This window comes from Pleurodeles waltl, chromosome 11 (genome assembly GCF_031143425.1).
Source record: "Pleurodeles waltl isolate 20211129_DDA chromosome 11, aPleWal1.hap1.20221129, whole genome shotgun sequence".
Taxonomy (NCBI): domain Eukaryota; kingdom Metazoa; phylum Chordata; class Amphibia; order Caudata; family Salamandridae; genus Pleurodeles; species Pleurodeles waltl.
The window spans coordinates 699,396,095-699,412,960 of record NC_090450.1 but is presented as its reverse complement, the minus strand read 5'-3'; the positions used below and the strand labels follow the sequence as shown (position 1 = coordinate 699,412,960).

The 16,866-nt window shown below is 46.0% G+C and overlaps 1 protein-coding gene across 6 annotated transcripts in view; it reads right to left on the bottom strand.

The window, feature by feature from the left end:
• Positions 1-16,866, bottom strand: part of OGDH (oxoglutarate dehydrogenase) — an 833,675-nt gene that overhangs the window by 563,519 nt on the left and 253,290 nt on the right. For all 6 annotated transcript variants that reach the window (XM_069214267.1, XM_069214270.1, XM_069214268.1 and 3 more), the window contains one exon: positions 9,757-9,903. In XM_069214267.1, coding sequence (XP_069070368.1) covers positions 9,757-9,903 — 147 coding nt within the window. The remainder of the gene's footprint in view (positions 1-9,756; positions 9,904-16,866) is intronic.

The window sequence follows — 16,866 nt, the reverse complement described above, 5'->3', positions numbered from 1 at the left end:
AAAACAATTTAACCGTGGACTTGATGACCATGCACTTTATTGCCAAGAGGAGGAGTTACAGGACCTTGCAACTCCAAAGATTTCTTTGAAGAAAAACAACATGCACACCTCCTAGCCCAACACTAGTGGTAGGGGTATGCACAGCATGTGTATCTTCAGCCACACATGCCTCATAGTTTGAAGGACAAAGAATTACGTTCAGGGACAAAGCTGGTGTAGGAAGTTGGCTCTGTATGTGCTATTTCAAAGTAAGGAATAGCATGCACAGAGTCCAAGGGTTCCCCTTAGAGGTAAAATAGTGGTAAAAAGAGATAATACTAATGCTCTATTTCGTGGTAGTGTGGTCGAGCAGTAGGCTTATCCAAGGAGAAGTGTTAAGCATTTGTTGTACATACACATAGACAATAAATGAGGTACACACAGTCAGAGACAAATCCAGCCAATAGGTTTTGTATAGAAAATGAAAATGTCACTTACCCAGTGTACATCTGTTCGTGGCATCAGTCGCAGTAGATTCGCATGTTCTGCAATAGCTCGCCATCTGGTGTTGGGCCGGAGTGTTACAAGTTGTTTTTCTTCGAAGAAGTCTTTCGAGTCACGGGACCGAGTGACTCCTCCTTTTGTCTCCATTGCGCATGGGCGTCGACTCCATCTTCGATTGTTTTTCCCCGCAGAGGGTGAGGTAGGAGTTGAATTGTAGTAATAGTGCCCATGCAATGGAGTGACTAAGTATGCACCTATTTAAGGTTGAGATGATACATATATAAATAATTGAAGGTAACTTCCAAACTGCTACAGGCTCCCGGGGAGGCGGGTGGGCACATGCGAATCTACTGCGACTGATGCCACGAACAGATGTACACTGGGTAAGTGACATTTTCAGTTCGATGGCATCTGTCGCTGTAGATACGCATGTTCTGCATAGACTAGTAAGCAGTTATTTCCCCAAAAGCGGTGGATCAGCCTGTAGGAGTGGAAGTAGTCTGAAATAATGTCCTTAATACGGCTTGACCTACTGTGGCTTGTTGTGCGGATAACACGTCTACACAGTAGTGCTTGGTGAATGTGTGAGGCGTAGACCATGTGGCTGCCTTACATATTTCTTGCATTGGGATGTTTCCTAGAAAGGCCATGGTAGCACCTTTCTTTCTGGTTGAGTGTGCCCTTGGTGTAATGGGCAGCTGTCGTTTAGCTTTAAGGTAGCAGATTTGGATGCATTTAACTATCCATCTGGCTATACCTTGTTTTGAAATTGGGTTTCCTGCGTGAGGTTTTTGAAAGGCAATAAAGAGTTGTTTAGTCTTTCTGATGTTTTTTGTTCTGTCAATGTAATACATCAATGCTCTTTTGACATCTAATGTATGTAGTGCCCTTTCAGCTACGGTATCTGGCTGTGGAAAGAACACTGGAAGTTCCACTGTTTGATTTAGATGGAACGGTGAAATAACCTTAGGCAAAAATTTAGGATTGGTCCTTAGGACGACTTTATTTTTGTGTATTTGTATAAAAGGTTCCTGTATAGTAAACGCCTGAATCTCGCTTACTCTTCTTAAGGAAGTAATGGCGATGAGAAATGCCACCTTCCAGGTTAGGAACTGTATTTCGCAGGAGTGCATGGGTTCAAAAGGTGGACCCAGAAGTCTAGTTAGGACAACATTTAGGTTCCATGAAGGAACAGGTAGTGTTCTTGGTGGTATAATTCTCCTAAGGCCCTCCATGAATGCTTTAATGACTGGTATCTTATATAGGGAAGTTGAATAGGTAGTCTGCAGGTATGCAGATATTGCTGCAAGGTGAATCTTGATGGAAGAGAAAGCTAGGTTAGATTTTTGTAAGTGAAGCAAGTAACCCACTACATGTTCTGGAGTTGTGTGTAATGGTTGTATTTGATTAATATGGCAGTAGCAAACAAACCTCTTCCATTTACTTGCATAGCAGTGCCTGGTGGATGGCCTTCTGGCTTGTTTTATGACTTCCATACATTCTTGGGTAAGTTGTAAGTGCCCGAATTCTAGGATTTCAGGAGCCAGATTGCTAGATTCAGCGATGCTGGATCTGGGTGTCTGATCTTTTGGTTGTGCTGTGTCAACAGATCTGGCCTGTTGGGCAATTTGATGCAGGGTACCACTGATAGGTCTAGCAGCGTTGTGTACCAGGGTTGCCTTGCCCAAGTTGGTGCTATCAATATGAGTTTGAGTTTGCTTTGACTGAGTTTGTTTACCAGGTAAGGAAGGAGAGGGAGAGGAGGAAAAGCGTAAGCAAATATCCCTGACCAGTTCATCCATAGGGCATTGCCTTGGGATTGTTTGTGTGGGTATCTGGATGCGAAGTTTTGGCATTTTGCGTTCTCCCTTGTCGCAAACAAGTCTATCTGAGGTGTTCCCCAGAGTTTGAAATAAGTGTTCAGAATTTGGGGGTGAATTTCCCATTCGTGGACCTGTTGGTGATCTCGAGAGAGATTGTGTGCGAGTTGATTTTGGATCCCTGGTATAAACTGTGCAATTAGGCGAATTTGGTTGTGAATTGCCCATTGCCAAATTTTCTGTGCTAGCAGGCTTAACTGCGTGGAGTGCGTCCCTCCCTGCTTGTTTAGATAATACATTGTTGTTATGTTGTCTGTTTTGACGAGAATGTATTTGTGAACTATTATTGGTTGGAAAGCTTTTAGTGCTTGAAAAACTGCTAGAAGTTCTAGGTGATTGATATGCAGTTTTGTTTGATGTACGTTCCATTGTCCTTGTATGCTGTGTTGATCGAGGTGTGCTCCCCACCCTATCATGGAAGCATCTGTTATTACGTATTGTGGCACTGGGTCTTGGAAAGGCCGCCCCTTGTTTAAATTTATGTTGTTCCACCACAGAAGCGAGAGGTAAGTTTGGCGGTCTATTAACACCAGATCTAGAAGGTGACCCTGTGCTTGAGACCACTGTGATGCTAGGCATTGTTGTAAGGGCCTCATGTGCAGTCTTGCGTTTGGGACAATGGCTATGCATGATGACATCATGCCTAGGAGTTGTAATACCATCTTTGCCTGTATCTTTTGTGTTGGATACATGCGTTGTATGATGGTGTTGAAATTTAGAATTCTTTGTGGACTTGGAGTGGCTACTCCCTTTGATGTGTCTATTATGGCTCCTAGGTATTGTTGTACCTTGCGCGGCAGAATGTTGGATTTTGTAAAGTTGACGGTGAACCCGAGTTTGAAGAGGGTTTGTATGATCTGATTTGTGTGATTTGAGCACTGTATGAACGAATGGGCCTTGATTAGCCAGTCGTCCAAATATGGGAACACATGTATTTGCTGCCTTCTTATGTGTGCAGCGACTACCGCTAGACATTTGGTAAAGACTCTTGGTGCGGTTGTTAATCCGAAAGGCAGTACCTTGAATTGGTAATGTATTCCTTTGAATACAAACCTTAGGTATTTCCTGTGCGATGGGTGTATTGGTATATGGAAATAAGCATCCTTGAGGTCTAAAGTTGCCATGTAGTCGTGTAGTTTTAGCAATGGCAATACTTCTTGTAGTGTGACCATGTGGAAGTGGTCTGATTTGATGAAAGTGTTCACTACTCTGAGGTCTAGGATTGGTCTCAGCGTTTTGTCCTTCTTTGGTATCAGAAAGTACAGTGAGTAAACTCCTGTGTTTATTTGTGTGTTTGGCACTAATTCGATTGCATTCTTTTGCAATAGTGCCTGCACTTCTATCTCCAGGAGATTGGAATGGTGTGTTGTTAAATTTTGTGCTTTTGGTGGTATGTTTGGAGGGAATTGTAGAAATTCTATGCAATAACCATGTTGGATAATTGCTAGAACCCAAGTGTCTGTAGTGATTTCCTCCCATGCTTTGTAATAATGACCTATTCTTCCCCCCACTGGTGTTGTGTGGAGGGGGTGAGTGACCTGTGAGTCATTGTTTAGTAGTAGGGGTTTTGGGGCTTTGAAATCTCCCTCTATTTCTAGGGAATTGGCCTCCTCTATATTGTCCCCGAAAACCTCCTCTATACTGTCCCTGGTAAGTGGACGGTGTTGCTTGTGAGGTGCTGGCTTGTGTGCTTTGACCCCGAAACCCCCCTCGAAAGGGCGTTTTACGGAATGTGCTGTAATTCCCTCTGCTCTGCGGGGAGTAGAGTGCGCCCATGGCTTTGGCAGTGTCCGTATCTTTTTTGAGTTTCTCAATCGCTGTGTCCACTTCTGGACCGAACAGTTCTTTTTCATTAAAAGGCATATTGAGAACTGCTTGTTGAATCTCTGGTTTAAATCCAGACGTTCGGAGCCATGCATGCCTTCTGATAGTTACAGATGTATTAATTGTCCGTGCAGCTGTATCTGCCGCGTCCATGGAGGAACGTATCTGGTTGTTGGAGATGGTTTGTCCCTCCTCAACCACTTGTTTTGCCCTATTTTGGAAGTCCTTGGGCAGATGTTCAATGAGATGTTACATCTCGTCCCAGTGGGCTCTGTCATAGCGCGCAAGTAGTGCCTGGGAGTTCGCGATGCGCCACTGGTTTGCAGCTTGTGCTGCGACTCTTACCAGCTGCATCGAACTTGCGGCTTTCTTTATCTGGGGGTGGTGCATCTCCAGATGTGTGAGAGTTGGCCCTTTTCCTAGCTGCTCCTACAACAACAGAGTCTGGTGGCAGCTGTGTAGTGATGAAAACCGGGTCCGTAGGAGGCGGCTTGTACTTTTCCACCCTTGGTGTGATTGCCCTACTTTTGACCGGCTCCTTAAATATGTCTTTTGCGTGCCGGAGCATACCAGGGAGCATAGGCAGGCTTTGGTATGAGCTGTGGGTGGAGGAGAGTGTGTTGAACAAGAAATCATCCTCGACCTGTTCTGAGTGGAGGCTTACGTTGTGAAATTGTGCTGCTCTAGCCACCACCTGAGAGTACGCGGTGCTGTCTTCTGGTGGAGATGGCTTTGTAGGGTATGCCTCCGGGCTGTTATCTGACACTGGGGCGTCGTATAGGTCCCATGCGTCCTGATCTTGGTCACCCTGGCTCATGGTGGTGTGAGCTGGGGAGTGTGATGGAGTTTGTGCTGGTGAAACGTTAATCACGGGCGGAGGAGAGGGTGGTGGTGTAACTCTTTTCACCACTTTTGGTTGTGGTGCTTGTTCCGTCTGGAACTCCAACCTTCTCTTTCTCCTAATGGGGGGAAGGGTGCTTATTTTTCCTGTCCCCTGCTGAATGAAGATACGCTTTTGCGTATGGTCCACATCAGTTGCTTGTAGCTCTTCCTCAAACCTATGCTTTTGCATTTGGGAGGTTAGCGAGTGCTCTTCTGTATAAGAGCCTGAAGCTGGGTCGCTTGCAGTTTGTTTCGGCATCGAAACTTTGTCTGCGTGTTTTTTCGGCTCCGAGGTGACTTTTTTCCTTTTCGGGGCCGAAACCTCTCGGCGTCGATCTGTTTCGGTGCCGCTGTCTCGGCGTCGAGCCGTGTCCACACCGGCATCTCGGTGTCGAGGCTTGTCTCCAGCACTTTCTCGGTCCCGAGAAGGCTGCGTGCCGGTGTCTCGACCGGAGTCGGACGATCTCGGCACTGTTTGGGCCTTTTTCGGTGCCGACGGTCGGTCACCGAATTTATGGGTCGAGCCATGGCCTGGTGGCAGTGGCGTCCCCTGGGCCTTGTAAATGTTTCTTTGTGTGGTTTTCGACGTCTTACTCACGGTTTGTGTGTCGTCGAATCCTTCGGAGTCTGAGTCTTGGATCGAGAAGGTACCTTCTTCTTCCTGTTCCTCGAACTCCCGTTGGGCTGTCGGTGCGGACGCCATTTGAAGTCTTCTGGCTCGACGGTCTCGGAGTGTTTTTCGGGACCGGAACGCACGACGGGCCTTGCAGGTGTCTTCGCTGTGCTCAGGTGACAGGCACAGGTTGCAGACCAAGTGTTGGTCTGTGTAAGGGTACTTATTGTGGCATTTGGGGCAGAAACGGAACGGGGTCCGTTCCATCGGCGTTCTTCAGCACGCGGTCGGGCCGACCAGGCCCCGACGGAGGATCGAAAAAACTACCCCGGAGGGCACCGGAGCTCTTCGATCTTCGATGCGGTGTTGAATCTAAGTACGCCGATCCCGAACGCAACAATACCGACGAAAATCTTCCGAAATTAGCTAATTTTCCGTTCCGAAACTCGGAGCGACAGGAACACGTCCGAACCCGATGGCGGAAAAAAAACAATCGAAGATGGAGTCGACGCCCATGCGCAATGGAGACAAAAGGAGGAGTCACTCGGTCCCGTGACTCGAAAGACTTCTTCGAAGAAAAACAACTTGTAACACTCCGGCCCAACACCAGATGGCGAGCTATTGCAGAACATGCGTATCTACAGCGACAGATGCCATCGAACATATCTTTTCTTAGTTTATTTTAAGAACCACAGGTTCAAATTTAACATGTAATATCTTGTTTGAAAGGTATTGCAGGTAAGTACATTAGGAACTTTGAATCATTTCAATTGCATGTATACTTTTCAAGTTATTGACAAATAGCTACTTTAAAAGTGGACACTTAGTGCAATTTTCACAGTTCCTGGGGGAGGTAAGTTTTTGTTAGTTTTACCAGGTAAGTAAGACACTTACAGGGTTCAGTTCTTGGTCCAAGGTAGCCCACCGTTGGGGTTTCAGAGCAACCCCAAAGTCACCACACCAGCAGCTCAGGGCCGGTCAGGTGCAGAGTTCAAAGTGGTGCCCAAAACGCATAGGCTAGAATGGAGAGAAGGGGGTGCCCCGGTTCCGGTCTGCTTGCAGGTAAGTACCCGCGTCTTCGGAGGGCAGACCAGGGGGGTTTTGTAGGGCACCGGGGGGGGACACAAGCCCACACAGAAATTTCACCCTCAGCAGCGCGGGGGCGGCCGGGTGCAGTGTAGAAACAAGCGTCGGGTTCGCAATGTTAGTCTATGAGAGATCAACGGATCTCTTCAGCGCTGCAGGCAGGCAAGGGGGGGCTTTCTCGGGGAAACCTCCACTTGGGCAAGGGAGAGGGACTCCTGGGGGTCACTTCTCCAGTGAAAGTCCGGTCCTTCAGGTCCTGGGGGCTGCGGGTGCAGGGTCCTTTCCAGGCGTCGGGACTTAGGTTTCAGAGAGTCGCGGTCAGGGGAAGCCTCGGGATTCCCTCTGCAGGCGGCGCTGTGGGGGCTCAGGGGGGACAGGTTTTGGTACTCACAGTCGGAGAGTAGTCCGGGGGTCCTCCCTGAGGTGTTGGTTCTCCACCAGCCGAGTCGGGGTCGCCGGGTGCAGTGTTGCAAGTCTCACGCTTCTTGCGGGGAGTTGCAGGGTCTTTAAAGCTGCTCCTCGAAACAAAGTTGCAGTCTTTTTGGAGCAGGTCCGCTGTCCTCTGGAGTTTCTCGTCTTTTTCGAAGCAGGGCAGTCCTCAGAGGATTCAGAGGTCGCTGGTCCCTTGGAAGGCGTCGCTGGAGCAGAGTTCTTTGGAAGGCAGGAGACAGGCCGGTGAGTTTCTGGAGCCAAGGCAGTTGTTGTCTTCTGGTCTTCCTCTGCAGGGGTTTTCAGCTAGGCAGTCCTTCTTCTTGTAGTTTGCAGGAATCTAATTTTCTAGGGTTCAGGGTAGCCCTTAAATACTAAATTTAAGGGCGTGTTTAGGTCTGGGGGGTTAGTAGCCAATGGCTACTAGCCCTGAGGGTGGGTACACCCTCTTTGTGCCTCCTCCCAAGGGGAGGGGGTCACAATCTTAACCCTATTGGGAGAATCCTCCATCTGCAAGATGGAGGATTTCTAAAAGTTAGAGTCACCTCAGCTCAGGACACCTTAGGGGCTGTCCTGACTGGCCAGTGACTCCTCCTTGTTATTCTCATTATTTTCTCCGGCCTTGCCGCCAAAAGTGGGGGCCGGGCCGGAGGGGGCGGGCAACTCCACTAGCTGGAGTGTCCTGCGGTGCTGTGACAAAGGGGTGAGCCTTTGAGGCTCACCGCCAGGTGTTACAGCTCCTGCCTGGGGGAGGTGTTAGCATCTCCACCCAGTGCAGGCTTTGTTACTGGCCTCAGAGTGACAAAGGCACTCTCCCCATGGGGCCAGCAACATGTCTCTAGTGTGGCAGGCTGCTGGAACTAGTCAGCCTACACAGATAGTCGGTTAAGTTTCAGGGGGCACCTCTAAGGTGCCCTCTGGGGTGTATTTTGCAATAAAATGTACACTGGCATCAGTGTGCATTTATTGTGCTGAGAAGTTGGATACCAAACTTCCCAGTTTTCAGTGTAGCCATTATGGTGCTGTGGAGTTCGTGTTTGACAAACTCCCAGACCATATACTCTTATGGCTACCCTGCACTTACAATGTCTAAGGTTTTGTTTAGACACTGTAGGGGTACCATGCTCATGCACTGGTACCCTGACCTATGGTATAGTGCACCCTGCCTTAGGGCTGTAAGGCCTGCTAGAGGGGTGTCTTACCTATACTGCATAGGCAGTGAGAGGCTGGCATGGCACCCTGAGGGGAGTGCCATGTCGACTTACTCGTTTTGTCCTCACTAGCACACACAAGCTGGCAAGCAGTGTGTCTGTGCTGAGTGAGAGGTCTCCAGGGTGGCATAAGACATGCTGCAGCCCTTAGAGACCTTCCTTGGCATCAGGGCCCTTGGTACTAGAAGTACCAGTTACAAGGGACTTATCTGGATGCCAGGGTCTGCCAATTGTGGATACAAAAAGTACAGGTTAGGGAAAGAACACTGGTGCTGGGGCCTGGTTAGCAGGCCTCAGCACACTTTCAATTGTAAACATAGCATCAGCAAAGGCAAAAAGTCAGGGGGCAACCATGCCAAGGAGGCATTTCCTTACAGCTGGGTTTGGGTCAAAATAACATTTAAGATTTAGGAAAATACAAGCAACTAAAAGGTTATGTACTTATTTTAAAAAATGTAAAAAATACTATCATTAAAAAATAAAAAGGTTCATAAAATATAGATGTGCACAAAAAAGTATTTTAAAAAGGTAGCAGTCTAGAAATAAGGATATATATTTATACAAAAAGGACAGTACAATATGTATAACCACGTTACTGGTCATCATTGGCTTAAATATTGGATGTCAGGCCTGCACCTGTGACTTGATTGGGAAGGAAGCCATGATTTTTGGAAGGGGTTGAGATGGGCTGAAGAACAAAGTGGTTCTGCACATTTCCTACTGGTGCTCGAAACTCAGCTGCTGAGGCTTCAACAAGTTATCCAGTTCGAACCATTACATGGACTTGGTCCAGAAGTACAGCATCTATATTTGGAGCACAACAGTGAGTCTTTTGAGTTGACAAGTCTTTAATTTCCTTGTCACGCAAAGCAGAGCCCCATACTTTTAACCCGTCCATAAGTCAAGTGGTACAGACTTAACACCCAGTAGACATAACCCTGTATACAACCAGTATCTCGGCCCCAAAAAGGCACAAACACTATTTGGCTTTCTTTGTAGGTCCCAATTGCAACTATCCGTACACAGGAGTCCGATATCTTTTTTTAATTTCATGGCATTGCCTTTACTGAATGTTACTTATTCTGTCACACTTTTAGATTCTAGACCCCAACAGCTCTGAGAATATGCCTATACTGCTTGTCTATGCTAACTAGAAGAGACTGCACACAGGCCATAGCCTATTTAATCAACTGAAATTAAAAAATACTACGAGCCTGAGAAAACTTAAGTACCGCACCCACGCAGAACACTGTCCAGCAACTACATTTGCTTTAGGACCATACAAAAAATGATTCAGTAAAAGCAATATCGAGGTAGATGCCACTTTGATTGGAAGCAGGAGACTCACCTGTGTGGCATGCCCATGATGACATTATCCACCCCTTTTTCACTTGACTTATCAATGATTGTTTTCAATGCTGGGATCAGGACTTCACAGCCCTCAAGTCCGAATCGTTTCTCCGAAGACCACTTTCTGTGCAGGTACTCTTCAAATCTGCAAAAGAGTGAAATTCACAACTATTACAGACTGATGCGCAATGCTATACTACTGCTATATAACGAAGTAATAGGTGTCACTAAATGCTCAATAGTTCAAGTGATTTCTGAACAGCGGAAAGTCATTACATTTCCAAACTTCAGCACTTTGAACAAAATTATAAAATCCCAAAACAGTCTTCAGTTCCCTCAGGTGTAAACGCAGAAACAATAACCTAGTGTAGTGCATTTTACTATTAAGAATGTCCTAAAATGTGCAAACATGGCAGAGATTTGTCTAGTAACTTAAAGTATCACATAATTAAAAGAACACACAAAATCATATTCTCACAAAAGGTGAAAAGTTCTCACAACTGATCTTGCTGAAAAGTATGTGGTCCTGAGTTACATAAAGTTCCAAATACTCCTCACTAGTTGCCAGTCCTGACAGTTCACTTGTAATACCACAACAAGGACAACATCAGACAGACAAGAACAATGCCCCTCGATTTTCTGTCTTCCAGAGACTTGCTGCACCTTATCTTGAGATCAACCCTATAGTTGTACTGTCATGTCATGAGGAAGCTGAACAAGGTGTGTATGAAATCCATTTATCTCATTGTTTCTACTTACTTCCAATTTGGACTGACGAATGAATTGATTCCTGATGAAGATTGATGATCACCTACAACTCCACAAGACTGCTAAAGTTAACTGAGGTCAGGCCAGGTGATACCATCAAATAACTGTGTGAAAACCTAACTGTTAAATAGCAGGATACATAAATTAATGCATGCAATGTGTCTCCCTCAATGGCAGATAAATGACTATGCATTACAAATAAAAGACCCCGATTACTGTTGTTACAGACAGTACGTAGTAGAATTCCTCTGAGATTTGCATTGTGGCTCCGCCCAAGCGACTCCAGCTAAGCTTCCATTACGCTCTTTGAAATCTGCCTTCCATGAGTGCTCTATCAGAAATGTGGAGGTTCACTCAGAACACACGTCTGTAAATGATCTCTTCTACAGCCTGTCAGAGAAATATTTCACATGAAGCATGCCTGCAAGACCAAATCTGAACTACTGGCAAGAAAGCTTATATTTCAGAAATAATACATTAGAGAACTAGGTTCTGAAGGCTGCAAAATGCACTATGCTTTTATACAGTAAGACATATTTCCTTGCAGCGTGCTAGCGGACGCTAAAAATCGTTTTCTTGTAAATTAACTTTAAATCCGCTTTCCTCACAACTCAACAGGATGGACAGTTGCAATCTTTTAAAAGTAATCTCACAGGGGCATGAAAGTCTACAAAACCAACAAGAAGAACATTTTCTTAACGATATGCAATAAGAGTGTCTGCAAAAATAAAATGCACCTTGTGAGAAAAAACTCCCCAATTTCACACAGCTGTAGTACATAGCCTTACTAAAGGTTTATAAAAATGTTTGTCACACCTGGCCAAAAATGGTAAACAGGTATTTGTAGGAAAGTACCCTCTTTCTTGGCATGGCTACCCCCATTTTCTGCCTGCTGCCAGTGTTTTTGACGGTCTACCGGGATCCTGCTAACCAGGACCCCAGTAATTTTGCTCTCTCCTGCAATTCCTTAGTATATGGTACCTAGGTACAAAGGGCATTGAGGTTCCAGGGTTTCCCTATGGGCTGCAGCAGTTATTCTGCCACCCACAGGGAGCCCATGCAAAGGATTCTGCAGGCCTGCCATTGCAGCCTGCGTGAAACGGGTGCATACAGGTCACTGCACTAGGTCACTATGAGTCATTCCTATGGTAGGCCCTCTCAGCCCAGAGGCTAGGGTGCAGGTACCTGTGTGTAAGGGTACCCCTGCACTAGAAGAGGTGTCCCCACAAACTCCAGATGCATTTTCCTGGAATTTGTGAGTGTGGGACACCATTTTACACGTGTACTGGGCATATGTCACTACCTATGTCCAGCTACATAATGGTAAATCTGAACACAGGCATGATTGGTATCAAACATGTCGGAATCATATCCCAATACTGCTGCAAGTACTGGAATTATGATTCCATGCACACTGGGGGCTCCCCCAGTATTGCTACCACCAGTCTTAAAGGGTTTTCCGGGCAGCCCAGCTGCTGCCACCGCACAGACAGGTTTTGCCCTCCTGCTGCTTGATCTGCTCAAGCACAGAAAGGCAGAACAAAGGATTTCCTTTGGGAGAGGGAGGTAACACCCTCTCCCTTTGGAAACAGACCAAGGCACTGGTTTCCTTTGAAGGGCACATTTGGTGCCCTCCGCGCATAAACCAGTCCACACCAGTCCAGGGACCCCCAGTCCCTGCTCTGGTGCAAAACTGGATAATGGAAAGGGGTGTGACCACTCCCATGTCCATCACCACCCCAGGGGTGGTGCCCGAGCCCCTTCGGGGGGTCCCTGGGTCCTGCCATCTTGTTTACAAGGTTAGAAGGGAACTCTGGGAGCCAGGCCAGGCCAGGCAGGTGACGTCAGAGCCACCTCCTGATAGGTGCTTACCTGGTTAGGGGACCAATCCCCCTCTCAGGGTAATTTAGGGTCTCTCTTGGGTGGGTCCTCAGATTCGACTTGCAAGATTCCAGCAGGACTCCTCTACAACCTCCACTTCGACTTCTGGCCTCTGTAACTGCATCTGGACCCTCCAGGAACCCACAATGCTGCAAGCAACGAAGACGACTCTTCTGCAACTTTGATTCCACGTCTTCTGCCAGCTTTGCCACATTTCCACAGCCGTGCGTCCTCAGAAGACAGCAACCCTTCAGCCTGCACAAGAAGAAGCAATCTCCCTTGGAGTGAAGGAGTCACTCCCCTGCAACTGGAGGCACCTACAGCAAGCGACGACCAGCTGCGTGGATTTCCCCTCATCTGGAACCTGAATCAAAGGTGGTGGTCAGGCGTAGTCCTCTTGGTCTCCTCTGCCAGCTGTCCATCTTTGGTGGAGGTAATCCTTTGCCTTCCCATGCAGAACAGTACCCCCGTACACCACGTCTCTTGCAGCTTGTTTGCATCTCCTCAGGCGACGTGTAGCTCCTGCCCCCAGCACTCCTTCCTGCAAAGCACAGCCTCCTGTGTGGTTCTCCTGTGGACTCTGCAACGCTGAGGGTCCCCTGTGACTCCCCTTCCTGGGTTGAGTCCTCCTGGGCCTTGCTGGTCCCCAGCAGCGCCACTTTTCCACTAACCGCGAGTTTGCCTTTGCCAAGGTTTGTCGTGGAATTCGGGCACCAGCAACAGTATGCAATCATCATTCTATCGTGGAACATCATCTGCATTCATCAGGAACGCTTCTCTGGCTACAGGGCTGCAGTGCTGACCTGTTCTTCATCACCGTTGACCAACTCCTACAAGTACAGCTGGGTGGGTAGTAGCTCCTATTCGTCCTGGACGCCACTGTGACTCATGGACTTGGTCCCCTCTCTCCACAGGTTCTCTTTCTTCAGGAATCCACTGCTGGTTTTCTTGCAGTCATGTCTGGGGGTCTTTTCCTCATTTTGGGTGGTTTGGGGAAATTCCAGTGATTTACTCCTGCTTTACTGATCGCTGGGGGTACTGTGTTACTTACCTGTGTGGTTTTCTAGAACTCCCAGCTCCCCTCCACACATTCTACTTACCTCGGTTGGGCTCCTGTGTTTGCATTCCATTTTTTCAGTATATGGTTTCTGATCCCCCTAGGGTCACTATTGGTTATTGCTATTTGCACTGTTTTCTAATCTTTTCTCTGCCATTCCTGATTACTAGTGTATATACTTAGTGTATTACCTCCTATTGGAGGGTTGCCCTTCTAGTAATTTGTGGTATTGTTTTCCATAAATAAAGTACCTTTATTTTTGTACAACTGAGTTTTCTTTTGTGTAAGTGCTAGGCGACTACAGTGGTATTGCATGTACTTTGCATGTCTCCTAGATAAGCCTCGACTGCTCATCCACAGCTACTTGTAGAGAGGCTGGGTTCTAGACACTGCCTACAATTCACTGAGAGGGGATACCTGGACCTGGTATAAGGTGTAAGTACCTTGGGTACCCATCACACACAAGGCCAGTTTCCTACAGTATGGATTTGTGAATGTTCGAAATGCGTTTACAACTAGCTTACAGAAATTTTACCAAGTAAATTAATTGATGCCCCCTTGTGTAAGGTTCGTTTTGTGTGACTGGTTATTACTTGCCACTGAACAGCTTATAGATATATTTAACTCCACTAGCCTTTGGTATTGATTTTTTTTTTTTTTTCCAATATTTGTTTTTTGAAGTAAAAGTAAAAATATCCCAAATAATTTAATGACTGCCTTTATGTAAATCGAATAGTGTTACACTATTCTGGCATCAAAGAAAGTACTTTTTAAAGTTTAAACTGGGGCTTTTGGAGAAATGCTAAAAAAAATCAAATAAAAATCAAATGGTTAGGTAAGATGGGAGTGCTTGATGTGATCTTATCTAAGAAAAAAAGAAAGGTAGTGAACAGAAAAGAGGATTCTAAAGTTCTGGGCTCTTCCACAGATTTGCATGTTATTTTTTATATTCCTCAGTGTCAACCTCGGACTCACACATAGGAAGAGCCTATTTTCTACAATCAGTCATCCTTACTATACCCATAATTCTGTCCCACAGTGACATTCTCCAAAGAACCTCCTATGTTCATATTTTACACAAATCTTTTGTAACATACAACTCAATCAAGAGGCCAAAGGAGAGGGATGTTAAAGAATTGGTCAGTTGTAACTACTATAGATAATTTAAAGAAACACATTTGCACGTATGCAATTTCAAATTCTCTAGCATTAGATCTTCTGTAGATAAACCTTCTATCTTAATAGAGTACCAAGCAATAAGTACCAGGGAGGTGGGCAAAAAGTTAAGCCATCATCGAAACAGGTTCTTCAGTAACTCTTGTCCCACTGAAGAATTTTCCAGTAAGTCAGCATCCAAGCAGTAATGGTTTTCAAGTGTGCAATGATCTGTGGAGACTGTCTTACAAATGTCAATTAGAACTCAGGCCGTGAACCCAATAATTGCAGCCCACCTGCTCTTTGAGGGGAGAGTTTCTAAATCAGATAGTTGTATACCTGCCTTTTAGTAGGTAAATCAGGATTGATACCATCTTTCTGGCAAAGGAGGACTTATCCGCCAGTTATTCTGGATGAGGATGCCTGGAAGTTAATAATGGATAAGCAGATAGGAGTGTCTTGGCATTATCAGTTAAGTAGATGAACACTGACCTTCAGCATTTCCAGGTTCACTCAGAGTTTTAAACTTGGTGAACATCAAGCCCACCGGTTAGGATAGGGTTTGATTGAGGTGAAAATCACAACACCACCCTAAACATGTGCCTAGGGTATGAAAAGAAACCTTGTTGGAGCAATCATGATTAATTTTTCCAAAACCTGAATTTGCCCATCTATCCTGGCCTAAGTGACAACCACCCAGAAGGTGGTCAACAAGAGAGGCATTTGAAAGCAACTAAAGAGTTTGACATGAAACATCAGCACCACATTAGGTTCCCACCTGGGCATCGGTTTTCTGACTAGCATCAGTTTTGACCGGTAAAACTATCCACAGATCTTTGAAAGTCTTTAATCAATGGCTTACTTAACAGGATAAAAAGGTTGAGTGTCTTCCTGAAAGTAAATACAACTGTCAGATGTACTCTAATTGACGACAGCTGCTAGTTCAAGTCAGCCAAGCCAGCAGGTACAGTACTGGGTGAAACAGAGTACATATCAGGCATAGGCAAATAACTTCATCTACTTCAAGAAGAATAAAGTTTGGTACAGCCAACCTTAAAGTTGATTATTACCTCCATTTACTATTAAGACATCCCCAAATATCTGATCTCCAAGACTGCAGAAGTAAGGATGAGATATTAAAAGTAGCTGGGTTTTGATGGAGAAGGCTGCCCACATCACTACTCTTGAGGCGGTCAGTTACAACATGAAGAGAATTTCCAGAAACAAGATGTACCTCACCCGAAATTCATGGTTCTTAACCAACAGTCATAGCAGTAGCCAGTGAAGAAGAACCCATGAGGTAACCTATATCAGAATTCTTCTTCCTGGTTAGGGAATGTGCCACCAACACAAAACAGCTTTCCATGCTGCCCCAAAGTGATTCCAGAAAGCTGGCAGCAAAGGCTGAGCATTTGTCATTTCTCCCAGTAGCAAAGATATCAATCCTTAGTTTGTCCCAAAGGCCAAACAAACAGTTACCGCATTCAGGTCACTTCCATCTCATGCAACTCACACCACAACCATGGAAGTAATCTGCCTGTCTATTCCTTGGCACCCAGGAAGTGTCTTACAGTTGGGCAAATGTTTAATTTGGTTGCCAGGTCGAGATGCCTGGTACTTCGCTGGAGAGTGTCAAGAAGCAGGTGTACCAAGCTTGAGAATGAAGACCTTGGCTGTATACTGCCAATCAAGCTTTGTACCATCTTTCCAGTAACTTGGGATTTAAAAAACTGTCAGGGCATTTCAGGCCTTAAAAATTCTAATGAAGTCAGGAAGGGTTCCTATTTTCAGCACATTCGTAGGTGTCCCTTGAATGAGTTTTAGTAGAAGCAGATAGCTGTGTGAGAAAGTGGAGTGTAAAGCATGAGGTGTGGAGGAAGGGCAGAAACTGGGCAACGCATAAGTATATGATGTTGTAGAACATGCTAGGACTGGCATAGCCAGACTTGTGGGCACTTACCAATAATACCTACTATTCAGCCGAAAGATGCCCAAAAGGGTTAACAAGTTAATTACATTCGGTAACACCACATCACCAGGTGCCGGACTAGATCAAGAAACTAAAAACAGTGCTCCAAGGTGCCAAAATGGGCGCTGTGAGTCTTTGTGCCAACTTCATTCTACTGCAGAAGTGGCAAGCAGAGCTGTATACAAGCCCCACCCCTGCTCACAGACGTCAGTTCTTTTAGAAGCTTGCGCGCACCTTCAGACGCAGAGCCCATCAGCAGATTGGCAGAGCTAGCGTGC